This window comes from Carassius gibelio, chromosome A9, assembly GCF_023724105.1.
Source record: "Carassius gibelio isolate Cgi1373 ecotype wild population from Czech Republic chromosome A9, carGib1.2-hapl.c, whole genome shotgun sequence".
NCBI classification, from domain to species: Eukaryota; Metazoa; Chordata; class Actinopteri; order Cypriniformes; family Cyprinidae; genus Carassius; species Carassius gibelio.
In genome coordinates this window covers 18,977,504-19,003,819 of record NC_068379.1, presented here as the reverse complement: position 1 = coordinate 19,003,819, position 26,316 = coordinate 18,977,504, and the positions used below count along the sequence as shown (strand labels likewise).

The following is a 26,316-nucleotide window of genomic DNA, read 5'->3' as shown; positions in this document are numbered from 1 at the left end:
ACGAAAGGGACTAAACTGTGAAAAAACTGAAATGCTTTTTTTTTTTTTTTTTTTTTTTGTAAAGTAGAATTTGCATGTCACGTTTAAAAACAAGAAGTAAACGTCAGTTCTGTATAGGATGATTATTTTTATTTTACTTTAAAATTACATTGACTTAATTTTATTTAAAAATCACCTGCTGTAGCACAATGAAAAAAAGTGTTTCATTCATCCAATTAAAATATTTTAGGGTAATGATTCACATCTATATTTTTTAACTTGAGACAATAGTTATTTATTTTTCATTAACTCAAGTAAAAAAAAATATAGATGTGAATCATTCATTACCCTATTTTTGGATGAAAGAAACACTTTGCATCTTTGTTTTATTCGCACCAACATTATTTGATTTTAGCATTTTGGAATAATTTATTTATAGAGCATATTTTTATTTAGCTTTTTATTTTAATTTAAAACCAAATGTAAAAACTAAAATACTAAATGCTGATTAAGAAACATCTTATTGAATGAGTGTTGTTTGGATTGTAGAACTATGCAGTTGTTGCCTTTTTTATTTCACATGGTTACAAGGACAGTTCTATGTAGTTTCAACCCAATTCAAAAACAAAACCTAAATGCTGATGTCTATACCATCTATGTGTGTATTGAATGTAGGCTACTTACTGTGCAGTTACTGCCGTTAATTTCAGATGGTTATGGTTATTGTTTTCAATAGCCAAAAGCCAGTTCGGCCTATTAAATACCAAATCAACATCTTGTTTATGCACACTTTCCTTATTTCTTGTTTGTTGCTTAAAGACAAAAAAAGGGTATCGGAATCGGCCAGTTTGCTTGTAAAAAATCGGCCAAGAAAAATCATGATCGGTGCATCCCTGCTTAAAACCAACCTTGCGAAATGTTTGAAATGTTCTTTTTGTTTCTGTCTTTGCTGGTCATGGGTCAGGGGCATCCTCCATTGTTACGCTAGAATGTGACTGTATCACTGGCTTCGATTGAATCAGGCACAATTGAAGTCAAGAGTTTGAGCTGTTAAGGCTTATTCAGACAGAGAAAGACCAGGAGAGCTCTTCCTGCAGTTTGGAAGTTGAAATGTTTTACATTAAAGGGTTAGTTCACCCATAAAAGAAAATTAGGCCATAAATCACTCACCCTCAAGGATTCCTATGTGTATATGACTTTCTTCTTTCAGACAAATCCAGTCAGAGCTGTGTAAAAAAAATTGCATCATGCATCAGTACAAAAGAAGTAAAATAAAGTGTTAAATAAATATTTAAAATGTTTAATAATAATCTAGCTTGCACCAACAGTTGTACATGGAAGCAGCTCCAGGTAGATGTATGAGGTCGGCGCTGCGCATGCGCTGCTGAGAAGTGATGAATGTGGAAGTGCAGAGGAGAGATCAAAACAAAACAACAATGACTAATTAGAAGTACAGAATGAGGATTTGTAAAGAAGAATGTCAGAGGATTTCGATATAAGCCAAGAGGTTTTCCTTTGCTAAAATAAGGACACTTTGCTTTCTTTCAAAAACGCATCAATTCGCTATATGAGGCCTTTGTTCATACCCTGGAGCCATGTAAAACACTTATTTTTAATTGATGGGTGCTTTTTATTTCGCTTCATTTGGACTGATGCAGTGCAGCACCTGCTGAGTGCCATTAAACAGCTTGAAAGATCAAAGACAATTGTTAATACAACCTCAACTGGATTCATCTGAAAGAAGAAAGTCATACACCTAGGATGCCTTGAGGGTGAGTTATTTATGGCCTAATTTTCATTTTTGGGTGAACTAACCCTTTAATATTAAAGTTTATATCCAATAGACGGATGGAGTGTTTCTAGTTAAATGGAAAAAAAAAAACTGAGAGTTTTTGATCTGGATGTTTGGAACAGAGAAAAATGGGCAGTAGTCAATGTTAGATTGACCTACTTGGCCAAGACCTTATCCACTGACCTGCTGTATCAGAGCTATTGCCAGCCAGTACATGTAGTTCCAGTAAACATACTTGGTTATAAAAAAGAAAATAAAAAAAACAAAGAACTTTGTTTAATATTACACTGTTAATATCAGTTTAAAAGTTAATCATGCAAGGCACTAGACTGTAAGGATTTAAATAATTATCTCTCTCTCTCTCTCTCTCTTTCCAGAAAAAAGCCAAAGGTGCAGAGCTGTTTGAACAGATCATGTATCACTTGGACGTTGTGGAGAAGGATTACTTTGGCCTGCGCTTCATGGATTCAGCACAAGTACCAGTAGGAGCAAAAGGATTTCTAGATAGTGAATACAATGTGTGCTTTGATATATCAGATGATTTGATCTGATTGATGGGCCTGTTCTGTTCAAATAGTCAACACTTGCTCACCTCCAGTGTGGATGGTTGCATCATGATAAAACTAGAACGCCTCTGTCGTTACCTGCAATAAACTTATGTTGTAGTAAGCTTGACTTTTATTTTCATTTATTAATATGGTTTACACTTGTATCCAAAGCTACATACAAATACGGAGTACCTTTACAGAGTTGATTTGCTGAGGAGTAAGGGGGCTTACTAAAATGTATTCAGGCAGCAACTGGTAGCCAGTGAAGTGAGTCAAAGAGAGCTGTGACGTGCATTCTTAACTGAACCCTCTGCCTGATGTTGATTACAAATACTCATGAGTCATGACTGGGTCTTCATGATGTGCTTTGAATCAAACACAACTCCCAGAAGTTTTGGCTGTCTGGATGCTGTTTTCATTGATGTACCTAGCTAAATTAATTGCATTTGCATTTATTGCATTCCCAGCTTGCATTGTAGAAACATTGTTACTGCACAGTCAATAAAAATCAGGAGCTGATCTTTTTTTTCCTTTAACTTTTCCGATGGTTCTTTTTCAGTATTTGCAATGGTTATTTAATAACTTCTGTTCAACTAATTAAAAATGAATTAGGGACTCATATTCTGATAAACTGTTTATTGACAGCTATGTATCTTTAAGAGGAATAAATAGTTGAATGTGCAAAGAGTAGCAGACAGGGCTCAGGCTAGTGCAGAGTCTTATGTGTAGAACAGAAAGAGGGAGGGAAGAGGGTGTGAGGAATGTGTGGGAGAGGTTGAGACACACTATTCTTCCATCAGTGTCTCCTCAATCCCTCCCTCCACATTGTTCATACATCACCCTGTTAGAGCAGCCCAGCTCAATAGACGGGACAGAATTTTCTGGCGTTTTCAAACCAGAGTAGAAAATCTATTTTTGCCCACCAGCCAAAGTGGCTCATGAATTCCCATTTTTACTTTATATATAATATATGCAGCAAACTTAAGGTTCTCCACAACCCAAACATGTGAAATGTTTCATTTACTTCAATTTACAGCACTGGCTTGATGTCACCAAGAGCATCAAAAAGCAAGTCAAAAGTAAGTAAAATACTGTTCTTACTACTGTGCTCACTTCTTGATAAATGCTGTTTGGGAGAGGTTTGATTATAGGAGCAGTATTGATCACACACACACACACACACACACACACACACACCCACGTGTGGTGCACGCGTGTGTGAGTCATTTCTGCCCCCCTTCTGAAAAGTAGGGGCTACGCCCCTGTAGGCAGCTCACAAGTCTTTATAACAGAGCAATGTTTTAGTTATTCTTCCTTGGTGCTCTCAGAAATAGCGGTTTGAATAAAGTTAATGCTTAACTATGTCTGTGAAGGGCAGGTAATAATGAAACATGAAAATGATACTGTATTTCATCACTTACATGACATTCTTTCTGAAATGTTTAGCCGCAATACTTTTTACATCACAATAAGCTGTATATTTGTGCACTAAAAACCTGACCATTTCTAGTAAGGCTTTTTGCTGACCACGTCTGTTATGTTCTCTGCTTTTTGCCTTGATTCAGTTGGACCACCATATTGCCTCCATATGAGAGTAAAGTTCTACTCCTCAGAGCCCAACAACTTGCACGAGGAGCTAACAAGGTTCATCCTGTTTGTATCATAATCAATCTACTAATATTCATGCAACTGTTGTACTCACTCCTTTCATCTTCATTGTTTTGTAGATACCTTTTTGTCCTACAGTTAAAGCAGGACATTCTCAGTGGGAAGTAAGTGGCAATATATTTTGAATTTTTGTTGTGAATGTTAAAAATTAATGATATTTGACTGAGTATTATTTAAAGGTTGGCTACATAAAATTTGTTTTTGAGCAATCGGTTGTCTACATTGACAGTTTCATTCTTAAAAATACAGGCCACCCAAAGAAGTTGTTTGGATATATTGTTAAAAAAACCTTTCACATCTGACACAGTCTTTCATAAATGTCTCACTGTATTAAAGTACTTTGAAAAACACTTTTATAAACCTTAAACGTCTGATGGCTTTGTCTAAATACACTGTGATCACCGTGTTTAATCCAGGTTAGAGTGCCCATTCGACACAGCAGTGGAGTTGGCTTCGTATGCTTTACAGGGTAAGTGACAGAACTGTGCTTCCTGAAATCAATTTAAATCCAGAATCAGAAAGGGCTCCTAAACCCTTTTCTTAATTAATATTAATAACATTCCCCAGGCAGTTGGTGACTCACTCATCCACTTATATGCTGATGATACAATCCTTTATGCTTCAGGTTCCTCCCCTGAGGCTGTTCAAGCTACCCTGCAAGAAAGCTTTTACCAACTACAGCAGTCTTTTACACATCTCAAACTCGCTCTCAATACCTCCAAAACAAAAATAATGTGGTTTTACCGTAAGAGTACTACGCCTCCTCCTGCCCTTAACATCACTGCCTGCAAGGGGGCTATTCTAGAACAAGTCACTGCATATAACTACTTGGGCATCTGGTTGGAAACTTTCACCATTATCAAAGCTGTAATCAGAGGTCAAAGCCAAGCTTGGTTTCCTTTACAGAAACCGCTCTTCATTCACCACCTCTGCCAGACTTACTCTCATTCAAATGACCATTCTACCCATGTTAGTCTATGGAGACACTATATACAAGGTGGCTTGCAATTGCACTCTTTCAAAACTTGATGCTTTTTATCATTCTGCTGTCAGGTTTGCCACAAATGCACGCTTCAATACACACCACTGTGCTTTATATTCATCTGTTAACTGGCCCTCCCTTCACAATCTTCATACAAATTCACTGGTTCACCTTCATTTACAAGACACTTCCCGGCCACTCACCTCCTTACTTAGGTCACGTGCTGCAGCCAAAGGCCGTCACATATAACACTCGGTCCTCACTTCATCTTCAACTAAGCATTCCCAAAACTAATTCTGCGTTTGGTCTTACATCTTTTCAATCTGCTGCTGCTCGCGATTGGAATGCTCAAACTAGATAAACTAATTCCAATTTCATCCTTCAAAACTAGTATATCATACTTGTTCACGGACAAATGGAGTTGCTTCACTACATAATTATTGAAGGTTTTTTTTTTTTTTTTTTTTTTTTACATTAAATAGATTGATTGATGTTTAATGTTTTAAAATGTATTCATGTAAATGCTAACCTGTATCTTTCAGCTGAATTGGGTGATTGTGACCCTGCTGAACACAGACTTGACCTGGTGTCAGAATTCCGCTTCATCTCAGACCAGACAGAAGAAATGGAAGCAGCCATCTACAATGCATGGAAGGAGTGCAGGTATGTATAAGGGAGCTCATTCTATAAAAAACGTACCTATCTGCACATGACGACTCCTTTTAAGTAAGTGCTTAGAGAGGAAATATAAACGTAAAGGAGTTTTAGTTCAATGTGTGGGTCATCACCTCTCCCGTCTCCTCAACCAAAGCTCTGCTGTTGACCCTGAACACTTTTTTTATCTGATTTATGACCCATCACTATAACCTTGACAAGCTATAATCTACAGCAGGATGTGCAGCAGCTTGGGTTGTTTTATTTTCTTTCGATTTTACTTAACCCTGTTTTTTTGCTGATGTCGCAGGGGTCAGACGCCAGCACAAGCTGAGATAAACTACCTGAATAAGGCCAAATGGCTGGAGATGTATGGGGTGGACATGCATATGGTCAAGGTATGCATTTGAAACATGCAAGTTTGTTGAAATCAGGATTTTGAGGGGAGAGGCTGTCTTCAATCTGGGTATTTATCCGGAAGCTTATCTGTTCTTTATGTTACCGCGTTCCTCCAGGCACGGGACGGAAATGAATACAGCCTAGGTTTGACCCCCACTGGAGTGCTTGTGTTTGAGGGGGAAACTAAGATTGGTCTGTTCTTCTGGTAAGTTCTCCTTCACCAGCTCTTTACAACGGAAGTTTATTGTGGAAAAAAAAGTATAAAGTAATAAAAAGTCTTAAATATATTACATGGTATAAAAAAGTCTTACATTTTGAGACAGAAAAGCAGTTACTATGAAATGGCTTAATGTGATCTCCCTCAACTGTTGGAAGTAATAAAGCAGAGACATTTCAAAATAAGAGTACCGGAGTATTTCAGGTTTGTTTAGAATTAAAAATCCCACATTATGCATTAAATCTTTTTTCTTATTTATTATTGTTATTTAGGCTGTACAATATACTACGTCTGACATTTAACTTAAAACAAACTTTTGTCTCCTCTCTCTGGACTGCCCCATCACAGGAAAGACTAAAAACATTATTTAGCACATTCACTGTATAGATGTTGCAAGTATTACCACAATAATCTGTAATCTGTCTATCTTTAAACACATTATTGTTGAGATGTTGATACATAAAGTCATTTCGATACATATAAAACAAACATAAATCATGTTAAATGTGTTTAAGTAAAACATTCTGAGATGCATGTACTGTGATGTCAATGGTCATTTTATCTAAAGCAAACTGATTGTCTGCACAGGCCCAAGATCACGCGTCTGGACTTTAGGAAAAGCAAACTCACCCTGGTGGTAGTGGAGGATGATGAACAGGTAATGCAGGAGACAGAAGAGGTAAAGACACATCTCACCCACACAGACACGCACGCATGTACAGGTTCACACATCGTCTGCTTGTGAGGGGTGATCACAAACAGAATGCACACTCTTAACTCGAATGTGGTTTAAAGCTGGTATTAACATAAATGTATCTCCTGTCACCACTTCTGACTGTTCTAATGATTGTTTTGTTCGTACATAGCTATCAAGTTTAAAAACAGCTGGTAGGCGTGTAGGTGGTCCCAAAGTTATTTGAGGTGTATTAGGACCTGTTTATGTTTATGGTAAAAATAATTGGCATCTCTCCAGCTTGAATTAATAAATGACAGTCTCCCTTCAGGCATGCCTGGCATCTGAAACACTTCACACTTTATAAATGACTGGAGCTGTGAACTGCCCATCACTCTAAGTTTGAAAATATACAATAACAATGTCAGTCATGTCAGTCATGACTCATGACACAATGTGTATTGTTTTTTTTTTATTTTTTTTTTTTTTTATAATAGCAGTGTTTGCCACATTGTGCAGCCCTGTAAACATGCACAAGAAGTCTCTATGTACTGTGTGTAAAATGGCTAAAATAGTTTGAAAAAAATTGTGTACCCTGAAAGGTAACTTCTATGGATAGTTCAAATTAGCTTCTGTTAATAATGTAACAAAGGTGTCGTGTCTAGTGTTTAAGCCTTTCTTGGTGGTTAAAGGGATAGTACACCCAAAAATGATTATTAGATGTTTATCTGGCCAGGGCATCCAAGATGTAGATGACTTTGTTTCTTTAGTAGAACACAAATTATGATTTTTTTCAGCTTCAGTCGTTCAGCTGTACAATGCATGGCAAATGGTAACAGAATTATGTTCTAAACAACATTTTTCTGCATATTCTTGATTTTACATTTGTTTATGCATTCCTTCCTTTTGTAACACCAGAGGACAAGTTAGTAATAAATTGCTCTTACATTTTGACCTCTGCCGTAGGGGAAAGAGCAGGAGCACACGTTCGTCTTCCACATGGACCATCCGAAGGCATGCAAGCATCTGTGGAAGTGTGCCATAGAGCACCATGCCTTCTTCCGCCTACGTGGCCCGGTCCAGAATAGTTCAAACCGCTCTGGATTCATCCGCATGGGCTCACGTTTCAGATACAGGTCACTTTTTCTAAAGTCCATTAATCATTTGTCCATCATGAGTGTCTGGGAGATAATGAAAAAGAAAAAAAACCTAAAGACTTCTGACAATTACTAAAAGTTAGCACACACTAAAACCATCAGTTGAATGTCAATGCCCATTGCCATGTGACATTTAATAATTGTGTTAATAAACTTTCCTGGATCTAGTTTATTTGAAGCTCTTAAAAATGTTACATCTCTACTATTGCATCTGCAATGGGCACATGTACTCTTTTGATTTTAATATAAACCCTTTCTAATCATGTCCAGTGGTCCCTTGAATTTATTTTTCTTTTTCTCTGGATTGAGATAAGACTTCCCGTTTTTCATAGGTCCTCACAATATCTGCTAAGTTGTAAATCGTGGCATAGTCTGTGTGTGTGTGTGTGTTTGTTTTGGTTGTCCTTACTATGGAATTGTATGTTATCAGCAGCTGCCAGCCCAGGCTTTGACGCTGTCCAGTTCAGCTCCCTGTTGGCCAGGCTTTTTGTTTGCCTGCGCTCATTTTAAAACTTGTCCTTGCTCCAGAATGAACCTATTTTTTTACATCGATGAATTCAAGTATCTTTGATTTCATTTTTTTTGTTGTGGTTTTATTTTTTTTATTTTGTTATTGTTCGCTAATGCTGGTTGGTTTTCTTATCCTCCAAAGTACAGTGGCTTTTCTCTTTCAGACATTATTAGACTTCCATTACTCTACCTGTAAAAGTAAATGTCTGCAGTCTTATCGAGTCAGCAGGGATTTATCAAGAAAGTTTTAAAGGTATGTGTGTAACTGACGTTAATTTCTTTTATTTGTGGGAAGTGGGAAGACAGAATATCAGACAACTAAGGCCAACAAAGCTAGACGTTCTATCTCATTTGAAAGAAGACCAAGTCGCCGTTACTCTAGAAGGACCATGCAGAACAGAGGTGAGAAAATGTCTTGTGCTTTGTTCGGAATTAAAACTGGCTAAATGTAGTGATATTGTCAACATTTCCAGTAGCATGGTATTCTTAAATTTAAGACCAGTATTTGTTTATTTAATATATATATATATATTTTTATACTAGGGGTGTAACGATACGCGTATTTGTATTGAACCATTCGGTACGAGGCTTTCGGTTCGGTACGCGGTACGCATTATGTACCGAATGGTTCGTTGGACTAATTAATTATATATTTGAAAAAAAAAAAAAAGTGAAATATAATGATATGCGTTCAACAAGGTAGCCCAATAACCCAAACGACGTAACAGGCAACGCCCCTGACACCCCCGATGAAGAAAAAAACACCAACTTATATGTTTATGTTAGGCTACTCAGTCAGGCGCTCACTCACTCAGTAAGCGCTGAAGGCTCGTTGCAAAATGGCCAATGGGTTTAACAGACCAGAAATAGAAGATCCTCCAATAACCAACAGGTCTGGTGTTTGGTTGCACTTTGGATTCCCTGTAAGCTATAATGGTGATGGCAAGAGAGTGGTGGATAAAAAAACAACGGTATGTCGCATCTGCTACATGACAATACGGTACACCAGCGGGAATACATAAAACAAAAAAAACAAAAAAACACCAGCGGGAATACTTGAAACATGTCAACTCATTTACGCCGACATCACCTTAGTGTGTCAGTGGAAAAGACGGAAAAAAAGGAGAAACATACACGCAACAAACTATCCCCGCAGCATTTAGACATTTCCAACTCACTCAAACAGGACAAAAGACATCACCGCCGCGATTGGTGGGATATATTTACGTTACATTTACATTATAGCCGCGGATATGAGACCTTACTATTTACCATTCATTCTATCATCACCATTATAGCTTACAGGGAATCCAAAGTGCACCCAAACACCAGACCTGTTGGTTATTGGAGGATCTTCTATTTCTGGTCTGTTAAATGCATTAGACATTTTGCAACGAGCCTTCAGCGCGTGCTGAGTGAGCGAGCACCTTAGGGGCGTGGAAACCGCTAGGCTCGTCTTTCTCCTCCTTTCCAAAGCGATCGAGCAGAAGCGCCCCTGAGGCGTCTGTCTTTGCTAAGCAACAATGACGTGCTCTCTCCATGAGACGCGGAAATTTCAGCAAAGGATAAACAGATTTGCAGCTCTAAAAATCACTTGCAGTAGGCTAGCTCTGCTACTAAATTTATTTCAAAATTGCAATCCATATACAACTATGATCAGCTGTTCCTTCATCTTGGCTGAGCTTTCAACGTTGTTATGGGAAAGGATGAAGCTGATTGGTTAGTTCTTGTCACATGACCCGCGGTGCGCTTGCGGCATTCTGAAAAGTTGAGATGTTTTTACATTTTGCTTCATCTAAAACGTACCGAACCGTGACATCAGTGTATCGTATCGAACCGAACCGTGAATCTTGTAAAACCGCTACACCCCTATTTTATACCCAACAAGTGAACCAGTCATCACTTTTCAAAATCACTTTATCAAATATTTGACTTCTGTTTTACTGCTATGAGTTATATTATGCACTATTGTAAAGCGCCAACACCGTTTCAGGTCCATGCACATAATTTTGTTGTGACTTCTGCTTTATGTGGTCTTGCATAATAACATGTTCATTATTTTGTTCCCCTTCCCAGGTCCTAACAAATCCTCAGAGTAAGTATTTTACATTCCTTCATTGTGCAATGGAATTCTTATGGCTCTTGTATAGTGATGAGTTGTCTTCCAGTTTTAGCATTAGTCATAAAGCATGTGTCATTTGAAAGCACACAAACACACTGTTCAGAGCTGCTCAGAGCTTCTGTGGACTACTAATGTATATAAGTTACTATACTACTATTACCATATAGTGTGTACTGTATAGTGACAGCATATAAATGCTGAATGATTTAATGCCCAGTCTCTTTTTAGATTATTTTTTAGTTTATACCAAAATGGGCAGTAGGGCAATCATTATGGGCAGTAAGGCAATTCATTGTAGTCATTTTACTGTACAAGTCATTTTGCTGTACAGAGATGATGGCAAATAATGATCTTTGTTTGTGAGTTCTTTTTAAAACATGGTTTCAGTGTGATATAAGACATAAACTTTAACTACTACTACTGTTAAATATCATTCTTTTTCCTGGTGCAAAATGCATTACTAGTCTGTCAGCTTAAGCACATGCTGTCAGACTGAGTGTTCCACTTTAGTCTTATAAGCACCCGTACTTAGACTGGGATTCAGCAGCTGTTAAAGGTGCAAACATGAACATCATCATCTACAGGCAAGTTTGCAGTGCTGATTTATTGGGTGGTTATTCAAGACTCATGCTGTGACTAAGTACATTAATGCTATGATTGTAGTATGATTGTTTGACTAATTTTATTTTTTAAAGATGTGGTCATTTGCTAGAAGCAACATTAGGAAAGTTTTGGCTCCCTCTTATCTATCCTGTGTTGGATTTCTGGACACCTCTATGAAAGGACCATCTTTGTACTGCCTACTGAAGTCAGTCAACAGTAGCTCATGAACCCTGACATTAGTTATCATATCACTTGCATTTTTTCTTCTATTTTCACAGTAACCACAATAACGGAGTGAGCCCAAGTTTAGAAGCAAAGGTACCTTCTTTCTGTTATACAATTATTATTGTTTTTTAAACCGGGGGTTTATTGTTAATTATTTGATTTAAGACTAAATGTCCAGTCATATTTCACTCCAAACTTGAGGAAAATTATTATAAAATAAAGCCTCCTTTATTGCTTCATATTACCTTTTTTGTTGCATTCTGACTTTGTTTTTCTCCCAGATTCTCAAAGTAACGCAAAATGTGAGATGATACAGTGTTACAAAATTTAATGTTAAAGTGAGTGAAGTGACATTCAGCCAAGTATGGTGACCCATACTCAGAATTTGTGCTCTGCATTTAACCCATCCGAAACACACAGAGCAGTGAACACACACACACACACACTGTGAGCACACACCCGGAGCAGTGGGCAGCCATTTATGCTGCGGCGCCCGGGGAGCAGTTGGGGGTTCGATGCCTTGCTCAAGGGCACCTAAGTCGTGGTATTAAAGGTGGAGAGAGAACTGTACATGCACTCCCCCCACCCACAATTCCGTCCAGCCCGAGACTAGAACCCACAACCCTTCGATTGGGAGTCCAACCCTCTAACCATTAGGCCACGACTTCCCCTGATGATAAGAAGATGCTTTCTTGAGCACCAGATCAGCATATTAGAATGATTTCTGAAGGATCATGTGACACTGAAAACTGAAGTAATGGTTTCTGAAATGTCAGCTGTATTGCACAGGAATTTATATATATATTTTAAATATATTAAAATAGACAACACTTATTTTAAATATCACTATTATTATTATTATTGTTGTTTTTTGTTTTATTATCAAATTAAATGCAGCCTTGGTGAGCATAAAATACTTTTAAAGAAGAAAAATTCAAAAATTATATCTCACCAACCCCAAACTTTTGAAACAATTACACCTCACAGTTTTAATAATATAAAAAAATGTTAATTATGAATTTGACTTGTTAAAAAAGAAACTTGACACATACATTTGATCACCCATTTGTTTATAAATGAGTCAGCAAGTATATACGGCATGTTTCTAAATAGTTTGATTTGAACTTCATCTTTTTGATCATGCATTTGCTCATTTGGCTTGGAAAGACTGTTTAGCATTTTTGCCTTAGTTTTTGCAGAACCTAATTGCATCCCACATGCTTCTTTCCTCAGCCCACCCAAACACGGCCTCCCTGGTCCGGTATGCCTGTGGTCAGCAGCCCACCCTCTGCACCAGGACCCATAGAAATCGAAACCCTCCCTAGGAGCCCAGGAGGCAGCCAATCGGACAAGAGGAGGTGAGCTACTCACAATTTTAATGCAATAAGACCTTTAAGCAGGTTAATCTGATTCCCTGCTGTTACTTCAGGCCCCTGCACAGTCAGTTAACATCACTTTGGCAGAGTGCAACACTTGTATAAATGATATATTTGCTGCTGGTGTGTTGGTGAGCTGGTGTGAGCTTGTGGTGCTGGCTGGTGTCTGGTGCTGAAGGTGCTTTGACATTGAGCAGATGGCTGCTTCAGCACAGGAGAAAATGCCTGCTGGGCTGAAAACAACAAACTCTCTCTTGATGCGAAAGGCCTGTCTTTCTCTGGTACTTTCTTTTTTCCTTGTCTTGCTTTCTCTCCCGGGGCTGTTTTGGGGGTTTATTGTGCTGTGCAGAGCTTTGCCTTAAACTTGAAATATTGAAAAGAAATGAAATCAGACTGTGGGATTATTGTGTCGGATATGTTGTTCCTTAATGTTATAGCTATCTTTTGTCTAAACTTTGTTCTAGTCTGATGGTCTGAAACCCCAGTGGCCTTTTCATAAGGCAAGGTATGTACACTCCTGTTTCCAACCCCTCAGCCAATCAGTGCATCTCTGAAGGAGTCTTTGTGATTGGCTTTGAATCCGCTCTTTTTCCTCTGACTGGGCAAATCAGTGTCTGCTTCAATTCTTGATTCTAGTCCAAACCAATCCAATCAGTGGGTTAGGCCTGTGATCTCAGCTGGGTAAATAGAATAGTGGGGTGTAAAGTAACCTGGAGCAGTCAGCATTGTGTTGTTGGCTTTGTGACTGTCCTGTCCTCTACTTCAAGACTGAAACTAATACAGGTGGTCTCAGTACTAGTACCTTTGCTTGGCAAGTTCAAGATGGAATCAACAGACGGGTGGACATCACTTTCTGATGAAAAATGTCTAAATTGATTCTTATTAATTTATATAAATTGTCCTCACTAACCAAACCCATCCCCTTCTGCCTAACCTAGTGTTGTTTACTCCAATATGTTTTATTCTTTGATCACATCATTCACACCTTACATCTGTCTTACCATCTGCTTCTCCATGACCTTGCAATCTTTTTATAATAATAGTAACAATTTTATTTTAATTTATTACATTTAATTGGTATTAATAATAATAAATTAGGATCTAATGATATATAAAAAAATCATTTTGCTTCATGAGACAATTAACTCAAGAATAGTAAGCTATAAAATACTTTGAACAAAGCCTGTACAACTGTTTCAAATTACACTGTGATTTTTTGTTTTTTGTTTCACTTTTATTCTTATAAATGTGGACATTCTTCTGAATATGAAATTCACATTACTTTTTATCTATCATGTAACAGTGCTCATGAAAAAAAAAAAAAAAAAAAAAAAAAAAAAAAAAAAAATATATATATATATATATATATATATATATATATATATATATATATATATATATATATATATATATATATATATATATATATATTATATGGTACATGCATAATAATGAGCTAACAACAATTTACCTGATCCAAATATTTTAATGAAATGTTGATGCTATGTGAAAATAAATAATACAATAATAATTATCACCACAGAATACCAGAAGAACCATAAATATTTAAGTGAAACATTTGTTACATTGTGTTATTTGCTCAGTAGTTTAATTTAAATTATGTGAATCAACTAACACATAAAAAGGAACATCATTTGCAAATCTGAGGTTTTCATTGTTGATTTCAATGAGGAAAGAAGAAAAATGCTGAATCGTGGTTTAGGAAGCATTTGCATGCAGTTAACTAATCCTTTATTTTATTTTTATTATTATTATTATTATTTATTTTTTTAACTCATTACATTTACTTTTCCTCTTGTCATGTGATCCACTCTCTTTACGTTGCCTACTCTTTTCTGACTTTTACACATCAGACTATAGAGAATTTCTGTCCCTTATGCTAACACTCAACCCCCCCACCCCCCCTCAGTCCCACCAGCGTGACGGACAGGCAGCTTCCTCCACCTTCTTTCATACACCGATGCTGCCATAGCCTTTCCACCCCCACATTCTTCGGATACAAACTGTGCGCCAGGGAACGCCAGGATAAAAGGCATACCCTCTGACTGAGATCAAGCGAAACTACCTGAGCTAAAGACTTCCCCTCGTTTTAACCCTTCAAGCCCTTCCCTTCTGAGACTGAAACCAGCCAGAAGGATGAGATCACCTTCATGGGAGAAGCCTGAAGTCCTTACTGTGGCTGTACTTTCGACGAGAATGACTTGGTCATTATTCAGCCAGCTTTATCACCCAGAAAATATCCTGTTGACATTTGTTGGCTATTTATTAAACATTTAAGTTATGCCTTGAATCATCATAACCACACTTTTACTTGATTGTTTATGCCTACTATACATTTAAAACAAAGATATTAGACGTTTTCCACAACTAGGGAACAAAGTAGGACGTTAAACTCTTAAAAATGAAGTATTTTCAGTGAAAGGAAGTACATGGCATTTAGAAAATGTTGTTTGTATTTCAAGATGCCAAGCTCAATATCATATGACATTTGATTTTGTTATTTTAGTAATAAACATTAAATGTAAGCATTTATAAAAGAAAAAACTGACAAAGAGCAGGCAAAAAATAAACAACTTGGTTGATATGTTATTGTTTTGGCATTATTACCAGTTTGTAATTTGGTATTAAACTATTATCATTATTAGTGTCTCACACGCTATGCATTTTATATATATATATATATATATATATATATATATACTTTTGGAGACTTGGTGTTGCCGACTTTGCATTAAAAAAGAAAAAAAAGAAAAACTAAAACACCAAAGTTGAGTAACAGACCTACTTAAGTTGGGACTCTTTTTGGATCGACTATTTCATATAAATAGAAAATAAATATTTTTCTTAAGAACATTGGATTTGTGCTTTTAGGGAGTACGCAAACACGTTTGTGGAAAGTGCGATTATAATTGTGTATTTTATTTTAGACTATCTCTGTGTGATCAGAATTATCTTATTATTGACTTGTTTGTTATCCACTTGACAATGTGTAGTACAGTATTCACTGTTTTTCAGATTGTAGACAGTACAACTATAACCAAAGGACAGATGTATCTTGCATGGCTTTAAGACGTTTGATTAAAATGAACAAACAACTGCCAGTTGTATGTTTCAATTTCTCTTTAGGTTTTTACTGTGAATTTCTGTAAATGATGAACTCTTTGTTTTCTCAAGCTGGAGTGTTTTTTAGTACTTAGTACAGACACTGAATACTTTAAAGTGCCAAGAGGGTTTAGTCAGTGTGGTGAGGAGTGACATGTCCAAAACCTACTATTTGAGTTTTAATCTCATTCTAGTTGTTTATGGAATGTGACCATTCTCTCCCTCTTTTCACTGAGGAAGGGAAGGAATACATTGCTCTAGTGATTCTAGTACATGCATTACTAATGTGCATGTGTGTGGTCTGTTAATCTAGATCTAGTGGAATGTGTGTAGTCAGTTGGCATATGACTCCATTAGATAACGGTTCCATTCCTTTGGTGTGAAGTTCTTCAGAAATGCTGAATGCGGTATCTCTGCTCATTTATGATTTCTAAAGTTTTCATTATTCAGCGTATAGAAATGCATATTCATTGCCCAACACCCATCTGAAACTGTCACATATTTGAAATGTGACACTGGGCTATTGCATAGCTGTAACTTGAGTCTTGGTCTGGCCTCAAGCATTTTTGTCCAGGTGAGTCACTTTTGTCATATATCTATCAATGTGGGCCATGTTTGAGCAGCAACATACAGGGTTACATCCTGTAATTGACAGATGGTAATAAACCTTTTCATCCTTTAAAGCATACCCTTGGTGACTGACCTCTTGGAGACGTGCATAGATGAGGTGCTTCGAGTCCCTGTTCCCATGATGACCGCAGAAGAAGTGAGAGCAGGTTCTGCTCATACCCCTGCCAGCACAGCCACAGAGGAGACCCTCTCTCTGGCCGGTGAGTTAACACATCACGGATACAGAGGGATGCACTGGCAGAAATTTCGGACAATGTTTTTCTTGCAGAATTTTTTATATCCTAATGAATTAATTTGTTCACAACAATTATAAATGTTTCAAAATCAAAATTGGGCATCCCAAAAAAATGTAGAATATATATTATAAATGTAGAGTTTATAGTTAACTATAAAAGAGTTTATAGTTTGATCTAGGTCAAAAGTAAACACTAATATCGTCTGCTTCCGGGATGCTCCACTTCAAAATAATAAATAAAACATTATTGGCCAGTACCAACACTGCGTAACTGCTGTTCACAAGTATGGGACAGTGAAACATTCATAAAGACATTAATACTTTTATTTAGCAAGGAATCTTTAAACTGATTAAAGATGACAATAAGAACTATTCAGCAAAGAGTCCTGTAGAAAAAAATAGTATCATGATTTCCACAATAATAATGATTGGTGATTAGAAATATTTCTTGAGCACCAAATCAGCATATTAAAATGATTTCTGAAGGATCATGTGACCTTGAAGACTGGAGTAATGGCTGCTGACAATTCAGCTTTACGGTCACATGAATAAATTACATTTTAAAATATATAAAATTATCTTGGTTTTACAAGAAAATATAAGTGTTGCTTTTACATCTTTATTCATAAATGCTTGAAAGCTCAACAGCAATACAACAGTACAATGACAAACTTATATAATGTTTATTAATAAAAATTAATAAGACGAGTCATGGCATAGACCACATGCTATATTGTGTATGGACTAATAAGTTACAGAAAGTCTAGCAAACACTGTGGGATCAAGCAAATCAAAAAAGCATCTGTAGCTTAATGTCAGGTAAAACAGGATTTTCAAAATGAAAAAAAAGAAAAGAAAACTGAAACTAAATTGGCTTTCAGTGACAGTGTTTGCATGTTTTATTGTCTAGAAAAGCAACATGCTCGTCCTCTCTGGAGTGAGAAGCGGTCTTTTACTTTTACATTTCTCTTGAAAACAAAGCCTCTGTCCACCATCGTTTCCTCAGTATTTGCATCATATTTGCTGCGTGCACCTTCGCACTCGTATACACCTGAAGCGCTTGTACTGAAAGCGTCTCTTTCACTTTATTCACGTGACCAGTGAAATCTGACTCTTGCTGCACTGTGCTGCAGCTCTGCAGCGCGCACTTTCAGTTTACAACTGTAGCGTCAGTTGTCCAGCTGAACTAAATGGTTTTTATTTCTATAAAAGAAAGCAAAACAACAGTGGGGCAGTACTGCGGTGGCCAAGTAATTTATTCGGTGTACAACCGAACACCGGTAATAACAGGAACACTTACTACCGCAGCAAGCCTATTACCAACCCTTTACTTTTGAATGGTAGTGTAGATTGGATATATAAATATATGTATTTAAATTCATATAATGAATCATCTATAAAATATAATATAATCATATAATTATATAATAATAAGAAAAAATGTAACCTCTACATGCTTTTATGAAAAAAGTATAACTTTATTATTTAATTATTGTCTTTTCAGTTACAATTTTTTCATGCTCTGCCTTTCCATTGTGTGAACCGATTATCCCCAGCGTGAACATGTTTAATCCCCACACATGCAGATGTGTTTCCATCTGTCTTGTCTGACCTCTTATTGTTTAATGATGCTCACGGTTCACATCCACAGAGGCTGCAGCTCGGCTCAAGCAACTAGAGATTGAAAATACTCCAGTGTCTGCTCCAGCCAGAACCAATGTCAACCTCAACATGAACAACCAGGTCAGTTCAGCCATCTGGAAAGCTTTTTGTAAATGGTGTTTTTGAAATATGCCCCCCCTCCACACACACCACATCGTATCAAAGCTTGACATAGACTTTAAATACAAGGAGCAGAGATTGTGATGGCCACTGTGTCACTTCAACCTGAGATTGTACATTTAATGTTTAATGCTAACAGCTTATGGTTTTTTTATGCAGGAGGAAGTGGTCAAACTAACAGAAAAAAGTTTGAATGGTGTGAGCAGCAGTCCTGTCCTGAACCAGCTAAAAGCTGATGAACTCAAGAGCAACATCCTGAAAGCTCAGGCAGAGGCAGCGCTCAAGGTATTCAGCCACTCTCATAGTGGTGTTAACATTCATCTGCACTCAGACACTCAGCGGTTTGTGATTTAATGACTACATACATGGCTTACGACATCAGCATGTTAATGTCAGGTATACTGAAGTGGGACAGATAGACTGAAGGTATGTGTCAGTTTTACTGAAGTGCAAAGTGCTTGTATATGTTTGGAAAGGTTCATCTCTTTTGTTTAGGGTTCTAGAGATGAGCTTGGACTGCCTCCAGAAAAGAACTGTAACCTACAGGAAACTGCAGCCAGGTATGATATATTTGTTGTAAAAGTTGTGCACAGATAGATAGTTATTAAAAAGGATTATTTTTATAATGATATGACTGATGGATAGCAATGCCTGTCTGGCTCTTTATCAGATTGACAGGTCATGGGGGGCGTATGGGAAGCACAACCTCTCTGCCAGTGAGTGGGAGAGCGGAGCGCCAGGAGTCCTGGGACCTGCTCAAACAGCCCGGCCTGCTGCCCTGTTCTACCAGCAGGTGAGCCCACAGCACACAAAACCTAGTCCAGGCACAGTGAGAAGATTGTACTACAAAAAAGCATTGCTTTGTTGTTTGAGTGTGTGGATTAAGACATCGTAGCGCCGTGTGAGTGAGCCTGTGGGCCTGTAATCCTCCTGGGACAGAGTCTGAGGCCGTGGAGCATAAGCAGGCAGGCAGAAACTGGGGCACACCCAGATTAAAGGGGCCACCTGGTCCTCCCATCAACAAGCCAGGACTTGTTATATGTTTTCAGGATGTTAGATATACAGATAGATCAGGGTATTCATTTACAAACCTGTGTAAATATAATGTTTCAAAAATTTCAACCATTCACTAAATCAGCATATTAAGAATGATTTCTGAAAGGTCATGTGACACTGAAAACTGTTATAATAGCTGCTGGAAATTCAGTTTTGCCATCACCTGGATATTTTAGGCAATAAAGAAATCAGAGTACGCTTGGTCACCCCATTTAAAAGTGCAAAGTGTATCTTCAGCCGCCATTTTACCTGTGGTAGAAGTAACAAGGGTAAAAGAGGTAGAACAAATTTGTGCACTGCTGTGTCCTAAAAGTTAGATTGTGATGCTGCAGTTGCTAACTTAAATTATAACTTATTTTATTTTTCTATTTGACAGCATTTCACAGATGATGTCCATAGACTGAACTTTGTATTGAACCCAGAACATTCTTAAATATAGCCCGCGATTTAAAGCTTACTGTTGCCATCTAGTGGCATACCGTTGGTATGTAGTTACAGATGGGTCATATGGCCGTGGTCTGCCTAGAAAAATATGTTTATGTAACCTCTAGTACTCATGCCACATATTTAGACTGCATGATTAGCTGTGTACACTGACCTGGAACCATTCAGCTCTGTTAGTCACATTATAAAAGAGACATTTGGAAAATAAATGTCTTAAATGCATTTATAATTGGATATATATAGAATTAAGTAAACGTTATGTGACTGATTAAATCATATACAATATGAAAATTGGGTATAATGGAAAGGAACCAGAGATTAAATTATTTATTACAGAGCCCACATCAGATGCTCAATTTGTAGACACCAAAACTATGGGTTTGTTTCACAGGGAACACACACACTGGCAAAATCATCTGCCAAATGTGTAAAAATTTGTCAGGACTCTCTGGAAGGCCACTCTGCTGTGGAGGGAAACCATCCAAATGCATACACACACACACACACAAACCCATAATCACAAAGTGACCTTGAGTCATTTCCTGAAACACTTCATTAGAGGTGTTCACAAGGTTTGATTCAAGGTTGAACATTTGTGATTTCTGTTGAATGAACATCAATGAATAGCTTGAGAGGTGCTTTGAAATGCTCAAAGGTTTTCAATGTCTTTGTGTTAATTTCCAGTGCTCAAAATCAAAAGGTTTGGGTCCAGTTCTCTTCTCAGACATGCTTCATCACTATTGAAAAGACCTGAATATTCACAAACATTTTCATCCACAGCTACAGCCGACATTGTTTTATCATATATGTCAGCTTCAAAATTTACTCTTGCAGGGCATTTTTTCATGAAAGTGCTCATTCTATTCATTGTCTGTCCTCAGCCTGGAAGAGAACGCAGATGACTTCATCTCTTCTGTGCCGCCTCTGTCATTAGATCCAGTGAATGAAGCCCAGTCATCCAAGGTAACAGTGGCTTAATGTCATTCCAGCTGCTGGCATACTGTAACATGAGTCCGCAGCAGCTGTCAACATACACCATCATTTACTCACTCAACACTGAAACTTGCTCTCTTTTAGAGGGAAAATAAAGCACCTCTGTAGTCCCATTTATCAACTTGTTAGCAACTGCCCTTTTCAAGATACATAAAAGCTTTTAAAAAATCAAGAGGGAGGTATTACGGAATTAATTTTGTTATAGAATAAAATTTGAAAATACCTCGTTAACCACAGACCTCACTTCAGGCATGTAACCAAAACCCTGTTGATGATGAAACAAACAAAAAAAGCACTTTTCCCAGGTTTCAGTACTTAATCATGCAACAAAATCTTTAAGCAGTGTGCGTTAGGGCTGTGCGATTAATCGAAATCGATATAAAATCGGGATTTGAGTGTGTGCGATTTCTAAATCTATTTATAGCATGATTTTCCGCAGCCCCGAGCTCCCACAGTATGTTATCTGAACCAATCAGGATGCAACGCACCTAAGTGGAGCGCGAGAACAGAGCAGACTGGGCACATGCCTAACTCCAGGTTCACACACACTGTCTGTGATGCGTAGCCTTTTTTTTTTCGAGCCCATGTTAACGGAACAGAACGTTCAAATTGCATGCGGTAAAAGATGAGAACAGAAAAGGTTATAAATAGAATGGTGCTTAAAGATTTAATATCTTGCTCATGAGCACAGAGAGAGTTGTGAGTGCACAGGACACCGGTTGAGCGAGAGGAGATACGTTGTATGGCAGCGTGTATCTGAGCCTTATACAGTCTATGATCTGAGCATGCGCATCTGGTTTTGTTAACGTGCTTTCGCGTTACAATAATGCGCTATCGTTGCTGCTTCTGAACCGCGTACACATAACTTACTGTATACGCACTGCAGAGTACGTGTGAACCTTGGGCAATAAATATATTGGGCAAACATATAACACCTGATGCACCGCAAAGTGAGCTTTATGACCAATGCATGGCAAAAAAAAAACCCTCCCTGAACACGGGTTTTATTTTATTTTTTTATTATAATGTTTTGCCATATGTCTAGATTTTGTTTGATATCTTTACTTAGTGATTATTTTGACTTAAGTCTGTTCTAGAGACATGTTACAACTTTTTGATAAAGCTCTCAATGGTTTTCTTTTGGAAATATGTTTCAAATTTATACTGAATGCATTTATGACTGTAAAGCATGCCTGTGTGTGTCAAAATCGTGATTAAATCGAAATCGCAAAATTGATCAAAATATCGCGATAGCTTTTTTTTGTCCATATCGCACAGCCCTGTGCGTGCACTATAACATCACAACCTCACAGAAGAAATAATATGCTGTGCACAGCTATTGAATCATGTCACTACCAGTGCAGAGCTTGCTCAGGAATGGCAGCAGAGAGCATTTTCACACACACAGTGAGGTGAAATCATTTGGACCAAAGCCTGGTATCAAGAAGGGCAGTAAAGAAGCCACTCCTTTCCAAGAAAATCTTCAAGGACAGACTGAAATTCTACAGGATGTACAAGGATTGGACAGCAGAAGAATGGTGCAAAGTTATTTTCTCTGATGAAGCTCCCTTACAACTGTTTGGGACATCTGGAAAATCTCTGAGACGTTTACAGTCACACACAACTCAAAAAGTCACATGAAGTAGGCTGAGCCTCGAGTATAATAGACACTAGGTCAGCCTTAACTTTCAGTACGCCTTTCTCACAAATTCCAAGTGACAAATAACTTGTCCGGACAAATAACTTATCTGGAATTAGGAATCGGTAGCGGTCACATAGCCCTTTAGGGGTGGCACAGGACACAAAAGGTGATCCGCTGACTGGTCTGACTGTGGTGCTGACTGAGAAGCCGCCAAATTGATTAACTGATTCATATACTGAAGAAGCAGAACTTTAGGTAAAAAAGGATTATGTTGGTGCACTACACCAGAATCATCCTGCAACTAACAATAGAAGAACCATTTAAAGGTACATGATGAGCAGAAATGGCCGCACCATATACTTATAGCATGGAGGCTGCTTAGCCTGAATCCAAGGAACATCACAACGTGTAATATCTCCTCGCACCAAGACGAGAAAATCCTGCAACCTGCTGCATCGATCTGATGTGTGGATGCAGCTTTAGCACTAGTTATGGTATGAATGACAGTGGGCTTACAATCTGTTAAGAGACAGTCTGCCCCAGAGGACAAACCCAAAAAGCCTTCCAACTGTGACAACAGATCCTTCAAAGTGGAAGCTGTCATAGCTTTCCCAACAACAGTGACAGAAGCATGAGAAACCAAGGCCTGGCTGGCCATTGAGGTACTACAAGTAACACACTATGGTGGCACAGAGATATTCTGTATAATGTCTCCCACAGAAGTGGAAGAGGAGGGAACTCCTAAAGCAGACAGTTTGGCCACTCGTGAGACAGAAAATCCTGTCCCAACGGACTGAATGTCTCTGTTCTTGCAAACCATATGCGACAGTGACTGTTCGCCTCTTTTGCAAAAAGATCCACTTCTGTTTTGCTGAACTGCTCCCTTATCTACTGCAGCACATTCGATTAAATCCTCCACTCCCCTGGGTGCAGAAGATCCCATGACAGAGCATCCACTATCTGATTTTTTGGTCCCAGGAGTTGAACTGAACTTGATGATCCTAGTCGAGGAAAAAAACAATTGAGCATCTTGTGGGTGAGATGCAGGGACTTAACGGACTTTGTTCGACCTTGATGGATCACGTGAAACACTGTTGAGGTGTTGTCAGACCAAATGAGGACATAACAGCCTGCCAGACCTGGCAAGAAATGCTGCAGGGCTAGGAAAACTGCACGAAACTGTAGGAGATTGATGTGGTCCCTGGACTAAGATGGAGACTGACAGCCACAAACACCCCTGTGATTTCATGATGCCCCCCACCTGAAGAGGGAAGTGACGTTTGTGACCATAGCTTGATGAGAAGGAATGACCCTTAGGAGGATACCTGACATCAGAAAATCTTGACGATTCCATTGTATCAATGCCTGGATACAATTGCATGAGCCAACAATCAGCCGGTGAAGATTTCTGGCAGGGTTCAACTGCAAATTGTTTTTCCATCGATGGAAAAGCCTGAGGTGAAGCGAGCAAAGTAGAATCACAGAAGTGGTGGCTGTCAGCATCCCCAAGAGTTGTAACTGTCTTGTAAGGCAAGCTTGCACACAGCTGGAAACGAGCAAGGATCTCCAGAATGCTGTCCACTTGGGCATGTGAGAGGGTGGCAGACATTACACATGAGTTCAGTTTCATTCCAGTGTAAGTATTTGTTTGCACAGTATTGATGCTTGTAAACCAATCCTCCTTCATGACTGACCGAAGAACGTTGCCTCGTAGCGTAACATCTTACGTTCACGTAACATCCGAAACAGAAGAGTTTTCAGGATCATGTTTAGATGTCTCAAGTCTAGCTTCTGAACGAACTGGATCCCCTATCACTGTAGGGTCAATCCTAACTCTGGGGACCGCGTTAAAACTGCAGAGTATTCCCCTTGCTCACTGTAGTCCAAACCCATGGATCTACTGTCATCTCCCTCTTCAGTACTGCAGGTGTAGAATCATTAACTTCAAGCTTTGGTGGCCCTGGACCCCACTGGCAACTGGTGCTGGTCAGATTGAAAACCTTGAGTGTCTTCAGTAGCATGGGGCCTCTATAACCCCTCAGGTTGTGGAGTAGAATGCTGGTGGAATCATTGCTCTAGAATGGCAAAACGATGATGATCCTGAATGCCTGGCAGGATTGCACTGAGCCTGAGTCAGTTGACAAGAAGAGTAGTTTGAAGGAATTGTGAAACTGAGGAGTCAACATTTGCCGAATTTGAGTGTGCTAGTTGTGGCAGGGAGTAACTGACTTATTGTGTTCTCCGCACGGGTTATACATGTAGTAGAAACGTATGCCTTTTTGAGTAATGAGTCTGTACGACTGCACTGACTACTGGGGCAATGCACATTGCCTCGCAGGACCTCATCACGTGACTCCACAAGGGCAGCAACAGGTTGCTCTATTTCTGTAGCACGGCTAACCCCACAGCAGTTTCCCAACTGAACAGTATTATACACTTTGAACTGAATTCAATCTGAATTGCAGAATCAGATTCTTCATATTGATTTTCTATTTTCTGATATGATTGTTTGCTTTGCCCTGAGTTAATGAAGTTGTTCTTTCATCTGTGAAGGAAAAAAGGGTTAATACAAAAGAAAAAAAAACATTTTGAAAACAATTATTTTGTGTTTGCCGGGTTACAGTAAAGTGTTAATTTAATATTCAACCTCTGGTCTCCTGTGTAACTCTTTTTTTTAAATGGAACATTCAAGTCAGCAGTTGTGTGTGTGCACTATTGCAGGTACAAAGAATGTTTTTCCTCAGGTGACCAAAATGTCTTCCCAATAGAGACCAATTTTTCTTCTTCAAATAATTACAGAAGCATGACTTTTTGTGATGCCTCGCCAACATTGACACATCCTGCAGGAAATGCAAATCTAGTCATTGAATGTGCTTTTGGTTGGCATGCGCTTTAGAACATGTGGCTTTTTACAATGCAGGTCAAAGGTCAAGACCCTGAGCCGCTGACAGCCCCTCTGACTGATAACCTGATAGACTTCACAGACCCCATCCCTGTAGTAAGTTCAGCACTGCAGCTCCCAATATGCTTGTAATGCTTATAGTAAGCAAAGGTTCACTGTTTGATTATATAATTGACTGTTTGGAACAATAATGCCTATTTTCTTCAGTTCTTTCCACACTGTTGAAGTAGTAATATTGTATAAAAATATTTAATTTGACACAGGTGCCAGCTCCAAAACCCACAATCACTCCTCGTTGGATCATTCCAGCTTCAGCACCTATAGTGAGTTGACCTCTAAAATCAAGGCCTTTGTTTTATCTGAAGATATAACGTCATTTTTTAATCATTTATGATGAAGGTATATTACATGGAAATTTAATTTAATCTGATAATAGATTGATTGAATCCAACTGACTCTAGCAATCCCTGTGGTTTAGCTTTTTTCCTGGTTTAGATTCCAGATCTGCTTCCTTGTAGAAGAACAGCAACTATCTTAAGCATTTGCACATGGATGACTGTTCATATTTCTCTGCAGTTCTGTAGATGTATAGATTTAGAAGAAG

At 38.3% G+C, this 26,316-nt stretch overlaps 1 protein-coding gene across 5 annotated transcripts in view; it reads left to right on the top strand.

The window, feature by feature from the left end:
- The window catches only part of LOC128019854 (band 4.1-like protein 5), a 37,367-nt gene that overhangs the window by 8,359 nt on the left and 2,692 nt on the right, over positions 1-26,316 (top strand). For 3 of the 5 annotated variants that reach the window (XM_052606148.1, XM_052606147.1, XM_052606146.1), the window contains exons 3-24: positions 2,149-2,253; positions 3,356-3,398; positions 3,885-3,963; positions 4,047-4,091; positions 4,404-4,456; positions 5,512-5,632; positions 5,934-6,021; positions 6,139-6,227; positions 6,828-6,918; positions 7,879-8,048; positions 8,875-8,981; positions 10,656-10,674; positions 11,583-11,622; positions 12,763-12,887; positions 16,713-16,858; positions 18,545-18,636; positions 18,835-18,960; positions 19,171-19,235; positions 19,346-19,468; positions 21,057-21,138; positions 25,731-25,808; positions 25,976-26,035. In XM_052606148.1, the coding sequence (XP_052462108.1) occupies positions 2,149-2,253; positions 3,356-3,398; positions 3,885-3,963; positions 4,047-4,091; positions 4,404-4,456; positions 5,512-5,632; positions 5,934-6,021; positions 6,139-6,227; positions 6,828-6,918; positions 7,879-8,048; positions 8,875-8,981; positions 10,656-10,674; positions 11,583-11,622; positions 12,763-12,887; positions 16,713-16,858; positions 18,545-18,636; positions 18,835-18,960; positions 19,171-19,235; positions 19,346-19,468; positions 21,057-21,138; positions 25,731-25,808; positions 25,976-26,035 (1,947 nt within the window). The remainder of the gene's footprint in view (positions 1-2,148; positions 2,254-3,355; positions 3,399-3,884; positions 3,964-4,046; positions 4,092-4,403; positions 4,457-5,511; positions 5,633-5,933; positions 6,022-6,138; positions 6,228-6,827; positions 6,919-7,878; positions 8,049-8,874; positions 8,982-10,655; positions 10,675-11,582; positions 11,623-12,762; positions 12,888-16,712; positions 16,859-18,544; positions 18,637-18,834; positions 18,961-19,170; positions 19,236-19,345; positions 19,469-21,056; positions 21,139-25,730; positions 25,809-25,975; positions 26,036-26,316) is intronic. The other 2 variants (XM_052606149.1, XM_052606150.1) reach the window with 2 other exon arrangements.